This window comes from Phascolarctos cinereus, unplaced genomic scaffold (genome assembly GCF_003287225.1).
Source record: "Phascolarctos cinereus isolate Bilbo 61053 unplaced genomic scaffold, phaCin_HiC Scaffold_726;HRSCAF=1367, whole genome shotgun sequence".
Taxonomy (NCBI): domain Eukaryota; kingdom Metazoa; phylum Chordata; class Mammalia; order Diprotodontia; family Phascolarctidae; genus Phascolarctos; species Phascolarctos cinereus.
In genome coordinates, this window is record NW_027556098.1 from 417769752 (window position 1) to 417788726 (window position 18975).

At 39.8% G+C, this 18975-nt stretch overlaps 1 protein-coding gene across 3 annotated transcripts in view; it reads right to left on the reverse strand.

The window, feature by feature from the left end:
• Positions 1 to 18975, reverse strand: part of LOC110219756 (putative small intestine urate exporter) — a 48088-nt gene that overhangs the window by 26339 nt on the left and 2774 nt on the right. For 2 of the 3 annotated variants that reach the window (XM_078145953.1, XM_021003390.2), the window contains exons 2-6: positions 18321 to 18450; positions 10140 to 10315; positions 883 to 1116; positions 706 to 793; positions 264 to 350 (exon numbers count right to left, since the gene is read on the reverse strand). In XM_078145953.1, coding sequence (XP_078002079.1) covers positions 264 to 350; positions 706 to 793; positions 883 to 1116; positions 10140 to 10315; positions 18321 to 18414 — 679 coding nt within the window. In that variant the 5' untranslated portion in view covers positions 18415 to 18450. The remainder of the gene's footprint in view (positions 1 to 263; positions 351 to 705; positions 794 to 882; positions 1117 to 10139; positions 10316 to 18320; positions 18451 to 18975) is intronic. The other variant, XM_078145954.1, reaches the window with a different exon arrangement.

Genomic DNA, 18975 nt, shown 5'->3' on the forward strand with positions numbered 1-18975 from the left:
AGCACTGGACAAAGAATGAAGGCAACCTAGTTATATTGATTCAGCCACTAACTTACTGTGTGACCTCGAAAAGATTATTTCAACTTTCTCCAATTTTCCTCATTGGATTAGAAGTTTGAGTAAAATTCTTTCTTGTCTTTTCTAAACCTAATTACTTATGAACTTTTAATGTGGAATCTACATGGATATCATAAGGGATGCAGATTTCCAGGAGTAAAACCCTGAAAAATGGAAACAGTTGGATCTGAGATGAAGTCACTTACCAAATATGTAGAAGATACTTGGCCAGCCTGGGGACTCACAGAGGAAACCACCCGCGATGACCACGGTGAAAGTTCCCATTACTGCACCTGAGTTGCAGATACAGAGTAAGTTCAGGGTCAGAGCATTAGAAGTTCAAGTTTCTGAGGCTTTCTTTAAACTATTGGAATTAAGGAGAGTGTGAACAAGTCATATTTCCAATCTGCACAAAATATAAGGTTAAGTAAGAAAGGGTGACCCAAAGTATTGTGTCTCTAGCATTCCAATTTTGTGCATGAATTGGACCAGATGACCATTGATGTGCTCTCTAGCTCTTAATTTCTGTGATTCCATTTTATTTATGTTCCTACCCTAAAGAATTCTTTTTCTGATTACACCAACATGGAAGTGGGAAAGATAAGGAGGGATAGAAATGTAATACAGCTGTTATAACTGAGTCTTTACCAGATAAACCAATGTTACTTAGTTGAGTACGTTCCAGTGGTGGAGCCCATCTTGGCCAAAATGCAGGCAGAGCGCTGAAGTTCATCCCCTGAAATGAAGATGATAAGACATTTTGAACTGTGAATGAAATTGAGACATGATCTGTCTTACTCACCTGCTTTGAAAGTGTGCTGGTACCTGAGCCAGGCCTTGTACTATCCTTACAAGAAACAAGTAAGGCAGTCCGGAGTCTGCTGCTAATGGTATCAAGAGGCTGAGAACTGAGGAGAGAAGCAATGATAATCCAGCTATTTTCTTTCCTCCAAGAACTCCAGAGAAATAACCACCTGGGATTGTTGTGATAAATGAGCCATAGAGCATAGCACTGAGGAGGAGACCCTGGATTTCTGGGTTCCAGTCATACACTGGTACCTGCAAGATAGCAAAATGACTTTTTAAAAAAATTTTTATCTTGATTTATCAACAATCACTTCCATAAGCTTCTGAATTTTAAATTTTTCTCCACCTCCCTCCCTCTCTCCATACCTAAGATGGTGTACAATCTGATATAGGGTATGCGTATATATTCCTATTAAACAGAGTTTCACATTAGTGATGTTGCAAGTAAGAGTTAGAACCAATTGGAGAAATCACCAGAAAGAGGAAACAAAACACAACAGAGGAAAAAAAAATAGCAAATAGTATGCTTCGATCTGCATTCAAACTGCATAGTTCTTTCTTTGGATGTGGATAGCATTTTAATCAATTCTGCTCTCCAGTTCCATTTCATGGGAGAGTTAATCCCATTCACATTCTCAATAATGATTGATTACTATGTGTGTCTTTCTCTACATTCTTTCCCCCCCTTTTTATTCTTCTCTTTCTCCTTTCTCTTTTTCCCTGCTCACTACTGTTTTGCTTTTGACCAGTGACTCCCTCAGTCCCACCTCCCTTCTATTAGCCCCCTCCCTTTTCTTCCCCTTTACCATTACTACTTCTTCCCTCCTTCTATCCCACCTCCCTTTTCTGGGAAAGGACTTTTTAAAATGGTCACCTTGTAGGAACGTCAACAGTTCAGCTAGCATCTGAGAGTATAGTTGTAGAATTGGGGTGTGTGTGTGTGTGTGTGTGTGTGTGTGTGTGTGTGTGTATGTGTGTGCTTGATATCCCAGGATCATAGATTGAAAATTCAAAGTAACCTCAAAGATCATCAAGTCCAACTTTCATTTAACAGATGAAGAAACTGAGGCTGAGAAGGGTGAGTGGTTTGCCCAAGGTCACACAGCTTGGATCCTTCCCCAAGCACAGTGCCTGGTACACCTATAGCACTTACAGGTGATCCTTTTGCCTTATTTTGCCAGGAACCAGGTCTGGATGAAAGTAGATGAAAGTAGACATCTTGTACTGGAGATGTCCAGTAGAAATCTTAATCTCAACCTGTCCAAAACCAAACACCATCTTACCCTTCCCATCTTCTCTATTACTGTAGAAGGCAACACCATCCTCCTAGTCTTTTGGGCTTCTGGACTCCTCACTCCAATATCCAAGCTGTTACCAAGGCCTGTTGATTTCACTTGTGAAGCATCCCTAATATAGTCCCCCTTCTCTCCTCTGACACTGCCCTCACACTGGTGCAGACCCTCCTCATTATTGTTATTGTTCAATTGTGTCTAACTCTTTGTGACCCCATTTGGGATTTTCTTGGCAAAGATACTAGAGTGGTTTGCCATTTCATTCTTCAGTTCATTTTAGAGATGGGGAAACTGAGGCAGATGGGGTGAAGTGACCTGTGCAGGGTCACACAGCTAGTAAATGTCTGAGGCCAGATTTGAATTGAGGAAAATGAGTCTTTCTGACTAGGGCACAGTGTTCTATCCAGTGCACCACCCAGCTGCCCACAGACCCTCATTACCTCACACAATAGTTGCTGGTGGCTCTGCCTAGAAGTCTCTCTCCACTCCAATCCCTTCTCCATTCAGCCATCAAAGTGATTTCCCTAAATCTCAGGTTCAATCATGTCACTCTTCTACTCAATAAACTTTAGTAGCTCCCTATTGTATCTAGGATCAAATACAAAATGCTCTGTTTGGCATTCAAAGCCCTTCATCACTTATCTGGCTCCTACACTGCCAGCCTGCTTATACTTTACTCCTTGACAAGTACTGATGCAGTGACACTGGCCTCCTGGCTGTTCTACAAACCCTTCATCTCTTGACTCTGGGCATTTACTCCCACTCCTGGAATACATGGCATCCTGAAGTCAAGCTACTGATTTCCCTGGCTTCCTTTGGTTGAGAATGAACAATAATTCTCAAAAAGGATCAAACTGACATCACTATGTTAAGGTCAAGGTACAGTATGTCTGAGTATAGCTGATGAATCTAATATGAGCTAAGGAGGCTCTACCGTAGGTTGGGCACAGATAATTCATATGAACATTTGGAGTGGAGATGTCCCTAAATGTGTGCATCTCAGGTTTCTTTTGAGCTACTGCAATTCTGTTTTGCTCATAAAGCATAGCACTTTCTTCGATGCAGGGATGCCTTGCTGGGGTGACCTGTGCTAGTGTCTTCCAAGTCTCACAATCAATTCCAAAGTTCTTCAAACACCTTTAAAATATCCTTCTGTTGCTTCTTCTGACCTCCACGTGATCACTTGCCTTGTGTGAGTTCTTTTAGACAAATGCATGTTTGGCATTGAAACAATGCAGCCAGCAAATCTGAGTTGCGCTCTCTGCAGTAGAGTTTGAATGCTTGATAATTCAGCTCAAGAAAGGACTCCATCTTTTCCTGGAAACCCTTTTTCATTCAAGATTATGCTTGACTTTGATGGATATTCTGTTTTCGGCTTCAACCCCAGTTCTTTTGCTCTTCCATATATAGTGTTCCAAGATCTGTGGTCTTTTAATGTAGCCACTGCTAGATCTTATGTGATTCTAATTTAGGCTCTGCCATATTTGCATGTTTTTTTTCCCTTGTTGCTCATAATATTTTCTCCTTGAGCTGGGAGTCTCAGAATCTAGCTATGATATTCCTGTGGATTTTCCTCATAGGATCTCTTTCAGATGGTGATTGGTGGATTTTTCCTATTTCTACTTTCCCCTCTTGTTCTAACACTTCAGGACAATTTTCTTTAATATTTCTTTAAGAAATATCTTGTACTATTATATCAAGATTCTTTTTCTGATTGCAGTTTTCAGGTAGTCTGATTATGGTTATTTTTTCTCTTCCTGATCTGTTCTCCAGATTAGATGTTTTTTCTTATGAGATGTTTTACTTTCTCTTCTATTTTTTCATTTTTTATATTTTGTTTTGTTATTTCTTGGTCTCTTAACTTCCCCAGCTTCCCCTTGCCCAATTCTAATTTTCAAGGAATTATTTTCTTCCTTAAGATTCTGGATCTCCTTTTGTAGTTGGTTGACTTTTTTCACAATCTTGTTTTTTTCTTGGATTGTTCTTATTTTTAAAATTTTTCCTCAGTCTCTGATATTTTATTTTTTAAAGTTTTTTTAAAATTCTTCATTGAATTATTTTTGGGCAAGTGACCATTTGACATTACTGTTTGTGGTAGTAGAGGATTACTTTTTCTTCACTATCCTCCTCTGAAGATGAACTCTGATCTTCTCTATTCATATAGCAACTTTCTATGGTGGAGTTCATTCTCCTTTGCCTATTTCTTTTTAAAAAAATTCATAGCATCTCGTTATTGTGATTACCTCTAGTCCTCGGATATGGGGGATGGTGTCTCTGGCCTCATTTCCTCCTTCAGTTCTCCCCTCTAGCCTGGAACAGAAATCAAGAACTTCTCTCTCCTGTAAGTGTCCACAGCCAGGAGGCATCCCTACACTCACCAGGGTGTGTTCTGGTTCCTTCTCACCCAGTGTGTATTTCAGCAGCACAGCTGGGCCTGGTGTGCCTTATCAGCAGAGGTTCTCTCAACCTTCCCCTTGCTCAGATGCCCAACTCCTCACACTGTCTGGGAGGTGAAAATTCCTGTGGCTGGAGCCAAGGCTGCCTCCAAACACAAGTGGCCCCAGGGATTGTTGCTTTCTGTTTCAGTGGAAGTAGCCTGGAGGTATTCACTTCACAGAGACCAAACCTTGGATCTTCTCCAATTGCCCCAGGAGGACCACTGTTCTGCTCCAACTTTTGATTATTTTTACTGCTCTACATTCTTCCTGAGGCACTATTTTGTCTTCTTTGTGGAGGAAATCTGGAAAGCTTGAAATTTTCTGACCTACTTTGCCATCTTCCCAGAATCCTCTCTCCACCTACCTGCTTTTATTAAAAAATAAAATAAAATAAAATAAAATAACTTTTACTTTATCTCTTCTAAGAATTCTAACTGAATTGGTATCAGTCTTTGAGACTTTACTTGTAGATGTTTTGGAGTCATTCTCTTCTCACTTTGTGTCTTGTCCTTGTGAACAGGATACCTTTTAATGGTAGGATATGGTTTCCATGTTTGCTGATTATTCTCCCCTGCTTTCTGACTTTAGAACTGATATTAGGGCTGGTCTCTACACACATCTGTAGAGAATGTTTGGACTCATTCTGTTGCTACTTTCTTGGGGTGTATTGAGTGTTCTGTTTTTCCAATCTCCTGGGTACAGTTCAGTCTGGGGACCTGTAAACTTTTAGAGCTTCCGGTGTACCAAAATCTGATCTGTGACCTCCTGGTATGAGCACTGCATGTTTCTAACCTGAGTTTGAGTCTAAGTAACACACCTTTGGATTTACCTTGTGTTAGAGTTCCATAAGACTGCTACTGCACTTAGCCACTATCAATTAGTTGGAAAGCTCTGCTGGTTCAAAGGAACAGAACGGCAGCCTCCCCTTTGCTCTGGGAATTCCTGCCCTTACTATTTCCCTGCAGGCTTTAGACTGGGCTGGAATCTGGTAATGACATATTGGTCTGTTCAATAACATGGCCCACTTCCCACTTTTCTACTCTTCTCATACTTTACACTCCCCCTTGTAATTTGCGATCAAATTATACTGATTTCCTTGCTGTTCCTTGAACAAAACACTCTATCTCTTTACCCTGAGTATTTTTGCTGGGCTTTCCACAACCTGAAATTTCTTCCTTCCTCATCTCTACCTTCTGGCTTTCCTGACTTCCTTCAAGTTCTAACTAAAATCTCACCTACAGGGAGCCTTTCCCAGTTCCTCTTGAGTCTAGTGTCTCCCTTTTTTTGCTTATTTCTGATTTGTCAGATAGATAGATATGTATGGTTTGGCTGTATATAGTTGTGCATGTTGTCTCACTTATTAGACTCTGAACTCCTTAGAATCAAAGATTGTCTTTTACTTTTTTTTGTATCCCAGGGCTTAGCAGAGTGCAAGGCACATAGTAAGCACTTAGTACCAAGTATTGACTGACTTATAGATGGAAGGAAATGGGGAGAGGCTAGGAAAGGCCTCTTTCAAAATTTTGGTTTTGAGCTGAGTCTTGGAGGAAGCCAGGAAATCCAGGAGGAAGAGATTAGGAGGAAGAATATTTAAGGTATGAGAGAGAGAGCTAGTTTGAGGAACAAGAATGCCATTGGAAGTAGATTTAGAGTGCATGGGGGTCAGGGTGTAAGTAAACTCTAGAAAAATTGGAAAGGTAGAAAGGAGGCTTAAGGCAGGGAAATCCACAAGAACATTATTGCAATATTCACAGTGTAAGGGATGAGAATGTACACAGGGACAAATGAGTCCGGAGAATGGATGTATAGAATAGATGTTGTGAAGATCGAAATGATGAGACTTGGAGGCAAATTGGACATGTGGATGAAATCTGGGTGAGATGCTGAGGATGACAATGTAAACCTGGTTGAGTGGGAGGAACAGTGGGAGATCAATATGTACATATTGTATATAAGCTTATACAAAATACATACAAGGTAATTTGAGGGGGAGCCTCTAGAACATAGGAGATCATCAGGAAAAACCTCATGGAGAAAGTGGTGTTAGCATTGGGGCTTGAGAGTAATTAAGGACTCAAATGTTCAGTCAATGCAAATGTTCAAAGGTGGGGGAATGGAATATTATGTTGGAAGAAGCTGACTGAGATACTTTTAGACACTTGTTGAAATCCTTGGGATAAGTAATAGAAAAACGTTCTGCAATTATAGTAATAGTAATGTAGAAAACTACTTACATGGCCACTAGGTGGCACCACAGTGCACAGAGTGCTTGCCCTAGAGTCACGAGGACCAGAGTTCAAATCCCACCTGAGACCCTTACTAGCTGTGTGACCCTGGGCAAGTCACTTAACCTTGTTCACTTTAGTTTCCTCATAAGCTGGAGAAGGAAATGGCAAACCACTCCAGTATCTTTTCCAAGAAAACCCCACAAGGGGTCATGAAGGGTTGGACATGACTGAAAGAACTCAACAACACAATAATGCTACTTAGATACATGCATATGCACCTTCAAGACTCCTGTGGCAGCCTATGAGTCTTCATTTTTTTGGGGAAAAATGTTTTTAGAAAATCTTTTTTAAAAATGTTTTTTTTATTTTTAGGTAATTAGGGTTAAGTGACTTGCCCAGGGTCACACAGCTAGTAAATGTCAAGTGTTTGGTCTGAGGTTGGATTTGAACTCAGGTCTTCCTGACTTCAGGGCCAGTGCTCTATCCACTGCACCACCTAGCTGCCCCTAGAAAACAGTTTTAGGAAAGTAGGAAACGTTTCCTTATTTTGAGCCTAAATCTGCATTTTTTTAAACTTCTATCCATTGCTTTAAATTCTGTTTCCAGGATCCATAGAAAATAAGTCTAATCTCTCTAAAAAATGAAAGGATTTCACATATATTCATGATGGCTATCACGATTTCAGTTGTCTTCTCTTTCCCCATGCTAGAAATCTTCAGTTCCTTCAGGTGGTCTTCACACAACACGATCTTGACTCCTTCAACATTTTGGTTGCCCTCCTGGTGACATTTTCCAACTTATCTGTCTTGTCCAAAATGTAGCTTCCTGATCTATATGCAATACTTCAGATGTGGTCTGAGTGAATCTGAACCCACGGGTGCATTACCTTTGTGGTTCTGGATGCAGTAACCTTTTCTTGGACCTATTATACTTTAACCTGACTGCTGTGTCTGAGGGCCTCCCTCCCCTAATGTTCTTGTAGCATGAGGTATTATTCTCCTTGCCCTTTCACCTTCTCATGCTCTGTTTCTCTGCATCCTCTTTTCTCCTCCTGATCACCTCATAAAGGCATTCCTCATGAGTCTTTACTTAGCTCTCTTCTGCTCTCTCCCTTGCCCTTTGCCCCTGGTGAGCTCATTCCATTCTTACTGCTTATTACTCTCACTTCTAGGCAGTTGACTCCTAAATAAATAACACTACCCTAGGGTGAAGAAAGTGCCTGGGTTAAATCCTGGCTTTGTTCCATCAGGCAAATCACTTACCAGGTCTGGGCTTTGGTTTCCTCACTTACAAAAGGAAGGGATTAAACTAGATCAGGAATTCCTGACCTCTTCTTGCTTCATGGACCCCTTTGGCAATCTAGTGATACCTAGGAACCCTTCTCAAAATTGGGTATATATATATATATATATATATATGTTTAGTGAGGCAGTCAGGGTTAAGTGACTTGCCCAGGGTCACACAGCTAGTAAATGTCATATGTCTGAGGCCAGATTTGACCTCAGGTCCTCCTGACTCCAAGACTGAAACTCTATGTACTGTGCAACCTAGATGCCCCTCAAAATTGTGTTTTTAAATGCACACAATAAAATGCTCATGATTGCAAAGGAAACAGATTATGGTGAAATACAGTCATCAAAATACTTCTGAAAAACTAAATTCATGTACTTCAGGTTAAGAAGCCCTGGGCAAAGTGAACTTTAGGGTCCTTCCCAGATCTGGACCTATTATGATAGTGTTCTGTGATGCAATGGTTTGCATCTCTTTCCATGATTGTGCTCAGCTCCTGGTAGATATTTCCATCTACTTTCTTGGGGGGGGCATCTCCCATTGTCTTTATCTATATCTTGCCCCTGGACCCAGATGGCACCAGAGGAGAAAGTGAGGCTGGTGACCTTGCACAGCCCTCCCTTACTTAACCCCCATTCACTGGCAAGTCATGGCATTGTCTTCCTGATGCCATGGTCCTCTTAGAGAATGAAACACAAAGAACAACAACAACTTTTTGGGTGTCCTTTGTCCCTGGTAAATGGGCAGCTCTTGATCAACTTTTCTTAAATGGAACTTACTATTTGAAATCTCCTGTCTCCTCTTTATCTTTCCTGTTTCTATCAACAGCATGATCATTTCCCTAGTTACAAACAGTTAGGCATTCTCATAGCTTTGTAGGCATTTGTGACTCTTTGGTGTCCTTCAGACATAGTTCCCATTGGGTACTATTTTTTTTCCAATTCTCTCCTCACATTATTTCTTACCTCTACCCTCTCTTTTCTATTTGTACTGCCAGTATTCCACTTTAGGCCCTCACTTCTTCCCAGGGACTTACAACAACTTATTAACTCTTCTCTCTGACCCTAGTTTTTCTCCTTTCTCCTTCCATTTCATCCAATATATTCCATCTAGGCTATTCTTCTTAATACACAACCCTGATTATGTCATTCCATTTCTCAAAAATATTTAACGGCTCTCCATTCTCTTCCGAATATAGTTAATATACCTGCCTTTCAGGACCCTCCAGAATCTTGTTCCAAAGTGCATTTCCTGCCTTATAGAATAGATGGTATTTATATAGGTAGATTAAGGTTTGGAAAGCACTTTCCAAATATTATTTCATTTAATCTTCACAACAGCCATGAGAAGTAGGTGCTATTGTTATCTTCATTTTATAGATGAGGAAACTGAGGCCAAAAGAGGTTAAGTGACTTGCCTATGGGCACACAGATAGTGTCTGAGGTCAGATTTAGATTCAGGTCTTCCTGACTCCATGTTTAGTGCTCTGTTCACTACATTCTATGTAGCTGCCTCCAATATTCCCTTATGCACTCTTTACTCTAGTCAAATTGAACTATCTGTCATCTCCTGAAAATAGCATGTTTCATGTTTTCATCCCTTCGTTGACAATATTCCCTTCACCAATACTTACTCATCGTAATATCAGTCCTTAAGACATTCATGGTTCAACTCAAAAGGCATATCATCCATGAAGCTTATCCTTTATGAGATTTTTTTCCCTTATCAGATGCTGGAGCATTGTGAATTCTTACATACTTACATTCTGACATTTCTTATTTATTGATGTATTTTTAATGTCCCAGAATCAGAGAACTTTAGATTATAAAGAATCTCAGTGTCCATCTAGTCTAACAGTACACATATATATGTATTACCAATTAGATCAAAAACTCTTAAATGGCAAGGATCTTGTCTAATTTATTATTAGTCTAGTGTCTACACCAATGTATGTTTCATATATAGTAGGTACAAGAAATGTCTGTTGTTTAAATGAATGAAAAAAGTTGGAGCTGCCATTGACTTACCCCTGTATCTGCGGTGGCACCAGGATATCTCTTTGTGGAAACATTGGATTGACTTGACTGGTCTGTGTGGTTCACCATGGCAATGATGGCAATGTTCAGACTGGAAAATTGTGTAGTTGTTATTAGACTACAGAAATGTACCATGATGGCCACGCCATATCTTACTGAACAGAAACCTTCAAGAGAAGACCAAGAACAACAATAATGTAGTAGTTGTATAAACAGACTAATTTTCTTTTAAATAAAAAAATAAATCATAAACTCTCTCATGGGATTGTTCAATTTCTATTTAGATTCACATAGTTTTTGGCTGCCACCCGGACAGAAAAGTATTATAGAAAAGAGAAATGGAGTTGGGTGGTAGATGACATATTAATTTTGAATCACAGAATGTGAGATGAATGTAGAATCAGTGATACAAATAATGAAATCAGGATAAAACAAAAATAAGCTTGGCTTTGGACATGTTGAGTTTTAGATGCTCTTGAGACATTCCAATTGGTAGAAGTGTCCTATAGGTGGAATTCTCTTATAGACATTTGGAGATGTATGTGTGTTGCCCAAGTTAAAGGGCAATCATGATAGTATAGAATTGGGAATCATTTGGATATGGTTAAGTCCAAAGAAGTAAATAAATTTGGCAAAGGGACAAAGTATAAAAAGATAAGCAAGGAGGATGAGGGAAAGAACTTTGCAGAAAATTCAAATAGAGAGGTTAGGAAGAAGTGGAGGATTCAACAAAAGAGATGTATGGGGAGAAATCTAGTACCAGGATCAGAAAGCAGCATAGGCATTTGGTAGAACTAGAACTGATATTGTCATCTGAGTAGATTCTAGAAACTGCCTTGATGGAAAGAAGGAATTTGAGAACAAGTCAAAAGCTTGGTCTACAGGCAAGTATAAGTAGTCATGGGAGAGTTTGATTATCTGGACATTTGATGGAAATCTCTGCCTGAACAGAGCAGTTTTATTATTATTATTTTTTTATTATCCTTGATAATAATTTCATCTTTCAAAATGTGGAGGAACCAATAAAGGGAAATTCCATTCTGGACTTTATTTTCACTAAGAAGGAGGAACTGGCTGTTGTAGTGGTAGTGATAGGAACCTCAAAAGTGGGTTGGGTAGGAAGTAACCATCGTGTGTGTGGGGGGGAGAGAGAGAGAGAAAGAAAGAGATAGAGAGAGAAAGAGAGAGGGAGAGAGAAATGAAACCTAGGCATAGTCTAGTAGGCACTCTAGATTTAGGGATAGAAAATTTTTCAAAAACGGAAGAGAACGGACATGTAGGGTTCCATAAACAATGACTTTAAAGGGGGAAGTTAGCATAGGGGGGATGAAAAAGTATTAAGCATAAAATTCTGAAAATCCACAGTGTTTTCAAATGAGGAGGCAAAGGTGGAATTATCTAGATTCGTGGCTTTTCACCTTTTTCATATCATGGATTCCTCTGTCACCCTGGTGGCATGAACAGATTTCTTCTCAGGAAGTATTTGAATGTGTAAAAAAAATCCATAGGATTACCAAGAAAATAATCATATTGAAATATAGTTACTGAGAAATAAAAAAAGAAAAACAAGTTCATGGACTCCAGATTAAGAAGCCTGATTTGGATATTGATATGGCTGCAAAAGGAACTCATCACTTTACTTAGATTTTTAAAAAAAATTGGACAGATAAATAGGGAAAAAGGAAATTTTATTTTAAAGGGTAGAACTGCAGTTCAGGATTGATAGGAAGATTATAACTCATAGTAGAAAAAAAGCAGAGATACCAAGGAGAAAGATCTTTGGACCAGAAGGGACAGACCAAGAATGGCTAATAGATATTTGGCAGTAGGGTTTTGACAAGGAAGACCTAAATGAACATTTATTTATAATAATACACTGCAACTGAAGAGCTACTCATAGGCACCTGTGGTCAATAATGGATGGAGCATGTTGGAAGACCCCATATCTCTGCTTCCTATGATAGGCATGCCAGTAGTGGATGAAAGCCAGCAACATTTTCCCCAAGACATAACAACCTTATCCTCTATAGATACACTTCAATGAATACATGTGGTTTGGGAAAAATGTCACTCATTGCTTCACAAATATTTTATTTAAAAAAATAGAGATGGGGGCAGCTAGGTGGTCCATGGGATAGGGCTCTAGCCTTGGAGTCAGGAGATTCTGAGTTCAAATCTGTGTGACCATAGGTAAATCACTTAACCCTGACTGACTCACCAAAAAAAAAAAATTTAGAGACGGACCCCACAAAGACTATAATGATTTTATAAGATGAACTTTCTAGTGTTGTATTTTTATTCAATCATTCAATCAACAAATATTTACTGTGTCCATCATGTGCTAGGCACTGTGGTAGGGATACAAGTCTAAAGAATGAAATAATCTCTACTTAGAAAGAACTTATATCCTAATGACGAAAACAAAAAAGTACATACAAAAATATACACTGCAAAAATATAAAGTGAATAAATAAAAATCAGTAAAATTAGATAAACCCAAGATAGATTTGGAAGGAGGATACTAACCTTGGGGGGATTAGAAAAGACTTCATAAAGAAGATGATGCTTGAGGCGTGTGTTAAAGGGAGTGAGTGACTCCAAGAGGTGGTAGTAAGGATGCAAAGAATTTCAGGAATGTGGGACTGACACTGCAAAGGCACAGGGATGGGAGGAGTGTCTTGTGTGAAGAACACAGAGAAATCCAATGTAGTTGTATCTTGGATCACAGAATGTGTGAGGGGAAGTAATCATCTAGTTAGTCTCAAGGGACTAAGTTATGAAGGAGTTTCACTGCTAAATAGAGAAGTTTATATTTTATCCTAAAGGCAATAAAAGGCCACTGTAGTGCAGGGGGCAGAGGGATACATGATGACCAGCTGTATTTAAGGAACATTACTTTGACAGCAATGCGTAGGATGGACTGGAGTAGTGAGAGAATTGAAGTGAGAACAGTCTTTTGTTAGGCTTTTATCTAACATAGGTCAGTGATGATAAGGGCCTGAAATAAATTGTTAGCTGTGTGATGAGGGGGAAAAAAGGAGCCATATGTGAGAAATATGAAGGAGGAAAAGGTAAAATTTGGCAACTGATTGGATATGTGGAGTGAGACATTAAAAGGTTACGCTGAAGTCACAAACTTGGCAGACTTGAAGAATTGGCAGCTCCTTCAACAGAAAGAAGTTTGGAAGTAGAGACCTTTGAGGGAAAGATAATGGATTCAGTTTTAAGAGATGCTACTGTTTAAAATTTTACTGGAGAAACCAGTCTGAAATGTTCAGTAGGCACTTGAGATGTGGGACTGAAGCTCAGGAGGGAGTGAGGCTGGATTTAACAAAACAACTACCATGTGCCTGGAACTATACTGAGTATTTGTGGTGGATATAGAAGAAACTATTCAAGTCTAGTTAGGCCAAATCAACAAACATTTATTAAGCACCTGCTCTGTGCCAGGCACTGTGTAAACTTAGGGGATACTATGAAAGATAGAAAATCAGTTTCTGCTTTCAAGGAGCACATAGTCTAATGAGGGGAGGGGACAACATGCAAAAACTATGTGCAAACAGGATAAAGAGAGAAAAAGCTAGAGAGGATCTCAGATTGAAGACACTAAGATTAAGGGAGAGCCAGGAAAGTCTCCTTACAGAAGGTGAGAGTAGATGAGATTCAAAGCAAGCCAGGGAAACTAGGAAGTAGAGATCAGGAAGGAGAACATTCCAGATATGGGGGAGAGTCAATGAAAATGCTCAGAGATGGGAAATGTACTGTTATGTTGCAGGAATAGCAAGGAGCCCAGTGAGTTATTCGATCACAGAGTTTGTAGAGAAGGCAAGAGAAAGGTTTAAGAAGAAAGGAAAGGTACCAAGTGGCCAGGTTATCGAGAGCTTTAAAAGACAAACAGAGGGTTTCATACCTGATCCTTGAGGTTATAGGGAGATACTCTAGTTTATTGAATGGGTGTGTGTGTGTGTGTGTGTGTGTGTGTGTGGTGAGAGAGGAGAGAGAGAGAGAGAGAGAGGAGAGAGAGAGAGAGAGAGAGAGAGAGAGAGAGAGAGAGAGTCAGACTTGTACTTTAGAAAGATGAATTTGACAGCTGAGGGGAGGATGGACCAGAGTGGGGAGACCTGAGACAGGGAGATCAAGCAGCAGTCTATGCAAATAGACCAAGCATGAGGTGATGGGGCCACTAAGGGGGTCCTATCAGTGCCAGAGGAGAGAAAGGCACATATGTGAGAGACGTTAGAAAGGTAGAATTCATAGGCCTTGGCAACTGATGAGATATGCAGGGGTGGTGGTGGTGAGAGAGCAGGGAGTCAAGGACTCCCTACATGTTTGAGTTTAGGAGAGTAGAAGATTAGTGGCATCCTTTTCATTAATAGGTAAGCTAGACAGAGGAAAACAACTTTAAGGGAAAGATAATGAGTTTAGTTTTGGTCACCTGGACTATAAGATGTCCAAAAGGCAGTTGGAGACATGAAACTGGAGTTTAGGACTGGATAAATAGATCTAAGAATCATCTTCATAAAGATAGTAATTGCATCCATGGGAGTTGATGAAATGGGAGTCAAATGAAATAGTATATAGAGATAAGAGGACCCAAGACAGAGCATTGGAGAACACACATAGTTAGTGGTCATGACCTGGATGAAGATCCAGTAAAGGACACTGAGAAGAGTGGTCAGACAGGGAGACATCACTGTCACAAAAACCTAGAGAGAAGAGAATATCAAGGAGAAGATTATTGCCTTTATCAGAGGCTGCGGAGGGTCCAAAAGGATGAAGATTGTGAAAAGGCCTTTAGAGTTGGAAATTAAAGACATCATTGGTAACTCTGGAAAGAACAGTGTTAGTTGAATGATGAGGCTTGAAGACTTTCTCCAGGTAGTTGAGAGTGAGAGGAAAGGAGTTCAGCTATAAAAGGAAGGAGAGATAAAATGACTTAACAGGGATAGGTGGATCTTTTTTTTTTTGAGGATTAGAGAGGCAAGATAAGTAAAGAGAAGGAAAGTGATTTCTAGGCAATGGGAAAGCACCTAGTAGATTGGGAGATATTAAAGATAAGTGAGAGGATGGGGAAGATAGAAAGGGCAATCTGGTAGAGAAGAAGGGATGGAAGGAAATTACTTTTGCATTTACAGGGTCTTACTTTGAAAAGGAGTAGGATGACCTTTTCAAGTGAAAGAGGGATAGAGGGGGAAATAGAGGGGGAAGACATCTGAGTGATATGAGAGGAAGAGGAGGGGAGAATGAGTTCTGAGCAAATGGCCCCAGTACTTTCAGTTAAATATGAGACAAGCTTCCCATCGGAAGATGTGGTAAAGGAGAGCCAGAAGAGGACTGAGGAGGGATGAAAAGGTTTGGAAAGCTGACGGTGGTTAGCTGCTAATAAACTGACCATTCCTTTTTCAAATAGGCACCAAGCACTTACTATTAGAAGATGCTCAATAACATTACATTGTGACTACACACTGTCACCAGAGCTGGAGAACTTGGAGGAATGGGTGGATTGTTATACTAATACAGAGCGGATGACCATGAGGTAGCTGGTCAAGGTTTTCAGTGTTAAAAGATAAAGCCTTTATTCTTTCATCGAAAGATGTTGATAGAAGGTGTAAGCACACACATCAACAGCACAGTTCATACATCCTTCCTGAATTATTCTCTCTGTCCACAAAGTTCTGAGTTTACAGGGGCCACATTAAGTCTTGGGGATAGGGGCTTCTCACAAATGAACTTTTTTGTATGGATCTATGATTTCCTTTTGGGCTTATTGAATTGAATGTGTCCTTCCTTACACACTATTTCAAGTAAGAGCTAGATTTCAGAGTGTCCTTCCTTCTGTTCTTTCTGGAAACTGTAGGACTAATCCTAAGCAGACAGAAGTGCCTGTGTGATGATTCCTAATAACTTCGAGATGAATGAAAAAAACACTAAACTAGGGTTGTTAATAAACTTCATCATTAATTAACCTTGTCATTAATTTATTTCATCAATCAGATAAATTTCTGTCACTACACTTGTCTGAGCACATAATACATACTCAACACCAGATGCAGCATTGGGGTGGATAGAATAATAACTCTTTATTTGTTTACCTCTCAAACCCCTGCTTTTATAAAGTGCCGAGGAGGGGTTGAAGAAGATAGGAGAGACAATAAGATATCTTCCTGACACTTATTAGCTGTGTGAACCTGGGCAAATCACATAACTCCTCTTTGCCTTATTTCTTCATCTGTAAAATGGGGATAATTATAGCACCTCAGATTGTCATGAAGTTTATTGTAAGGATCAAATAAGATAATACTTGTAATGTGTTTAGCACAGTGCCTAGCAGATACTAGGCATTACATAAGTGTTAGCTATAATTTTGTTATTGATGAAGAAGATGACGACGATGATGATGATGATGATGATGATGATGATGTTGTCAGTAACCAAGTTTGGGTTTGGCAAGTGTGACTGTTGGTCAGAGAAAGGGGAAAGGGATTTGAGTGTAGATATTTATGTAGAGGTAAATTCATACATGAAGAAGTGGGCATAGGGAAGGGAGAATAGTATAGCCAATGTAAGGGCAATGTCCTGGGAAAGAAGTGGGGCAGGAAGTGTTAGAGGTTATGGTGAGGAAAAATAGGATTACAGGTCATAACACATCAGGAGAGATAGATGACCAATAATAGTGCTGAGATAATGGAATTTTGGAATTCCTGAATGTAGTAATAGAACTTGGGGATGATCTAAGAAATCCCCAAAGTACTTTCTTTGCACCTCTCTTCAGACACTTATACTATGCCATAAATTGTGTTTTTATGAGTGAATGAATAAATGGATGAGAAAAGCATTTATCAAGCTCTTGCTGTGCCAGCCTCTGCACTGGGGCTAAATACAGAAGAACAAGACATTCCCTGCTTTGAAGGAACTTATATTCTAACATGGGAAACAAGGCATAGAAATAGCCAGAGATGGGTGTTTTGGAGGTTGAAATCAAGAGACAATGATGATTGGAGTAAGGGTAAGGTTGATTGATGTGTCCTTCCCAGAAATGGTAGCGTGCATTTAATTGCTGTTCTAGAGGTAGAGTGGAAAGGCTCGTGAGAAGGTGATGGGAGTATATCCACCACCAAAAGGTATGAAGATGGCCATGAACCTGAGACTGCGCCAGGCTAGGACCTTGCCAATCAGAATCCAGAACCACAGGGGTGGGACCTTCAGTTCTGGATTGAGGCAGATGCTGGAAAGGATAGAGATATTTGGGAAGTGGTGTGGTGGACCATGTTTTGTTTTATCTATTACTATTTGCATTTATCTCTATCGATCCATTACTATATCCATTTACCATACTTTGTCTCATCTGTTATGGTTATTTGTTATCTATCTTAGTTTTTCTTCCTACTTTACTCCTTTCTGTCTTCCTTTCATTTATTTCGCCACCAAGACCTGAGACCATGGCTGAGAGAACAGAATCTTGAGTGTTCTCTCTGCTACCCTTCTAACCCACTGGCCTTCTAGTTCAGGAAACCATAGTCAAATTCTTACTGCCATTATTTCTGTGAAGTGTGTGTCAATCTACACTCAGGAATTTATTTAACTATCCCCTTTAAATCTGACAGTTAGTTGGCATAGTGGATAGAATGCTAGACTTGGAAGACCTGAGTTCCAATGTTTCCTCAGATAACTATGCGACCCCTGTGCAAGTCACTTAACCCCTTCAGCCCTTCTGCTCTAAGATGGGGATAATAAACTTGCAAGGTTGTGAGGATTAAATGAGATAATACTTATAGCATTATATAAGTGCTAGCCATTGTGGTGATCATTTCCAAACCAAAATACTCTTCCTACCAGTACTCCTCTTAATTGTTGCCTTGGTCCAATAATATGTAAGTTCCTTGAGGACAAGGCCTGCCTTTGACATTGTATGTGTATCCCTAGCACTCAGCTCAGTGCTCGGTACATAGTAAGCACTTCACAAATATGATTTCATTTATTCATTCGTTCCATTGTAAAATTCCATGAGAACAAGATGTGTTTCTTATCCCTCTCTGCATCTTCCATAGTTCCTAGCAGAGTTTTTTGCATCCAGGAAATAATCAACAAATTTGTTGAAATGAATTGGATGGAATTCAAGAGCTCTTCAGGGAGACATGCTTGAGTGGGGAGGATGGCACTTTATGACCTTACTTTTCACTTTTGGGTGCTGCTGCTTTCTTCCATCCTCTTCCTGCGGATTGGTGTTCTCCATCACACAGGAGCTGGCATTGTCTGAAGAATCCATCACGCTGGTCTTTTCCCAGGGGTTGACTTTCACCTCCTGAAAGAACAATGTCCACAGACATCTGCAGTTCTGAAATATAACTTTCTCATGGCTCAGTCAGGTATCTGGGTACTTTTCTGTAAATCATCCTCATTGTCCACCATCACAAAAGCCCACATGCTGGCCTTTTAAAATTCATATTTGTGACATTTAAGATGCATTTTGATAATCATGTAAATTATAATCACCTCTGTGATGTTTGCTGTCCTCTACCTCTTTAAATATGTATGAATATCATTCCAGAGGCTGTTTTATTTTGGGCATGTTTCTTTGAACTGCCATTTCTAAATGTGCAAATGGTCAGTTAGTCAACAATCATTAATTAAATGCTTATTTATTGTGTTCCAGGGACGGGACACACAAAGAAAGGCCAGTCCCTAAAGAAACAAAGAAACCAACCAACCCCAAATAGTCCCAGCTTTCAAGGAATTTATAATCTCATGGGAGAGACAGTAGTGTATATGCAGAGTATATACAGGATTAATTGGAGATAACAGAGCACTAGAATTAAGAGGGGTTAGG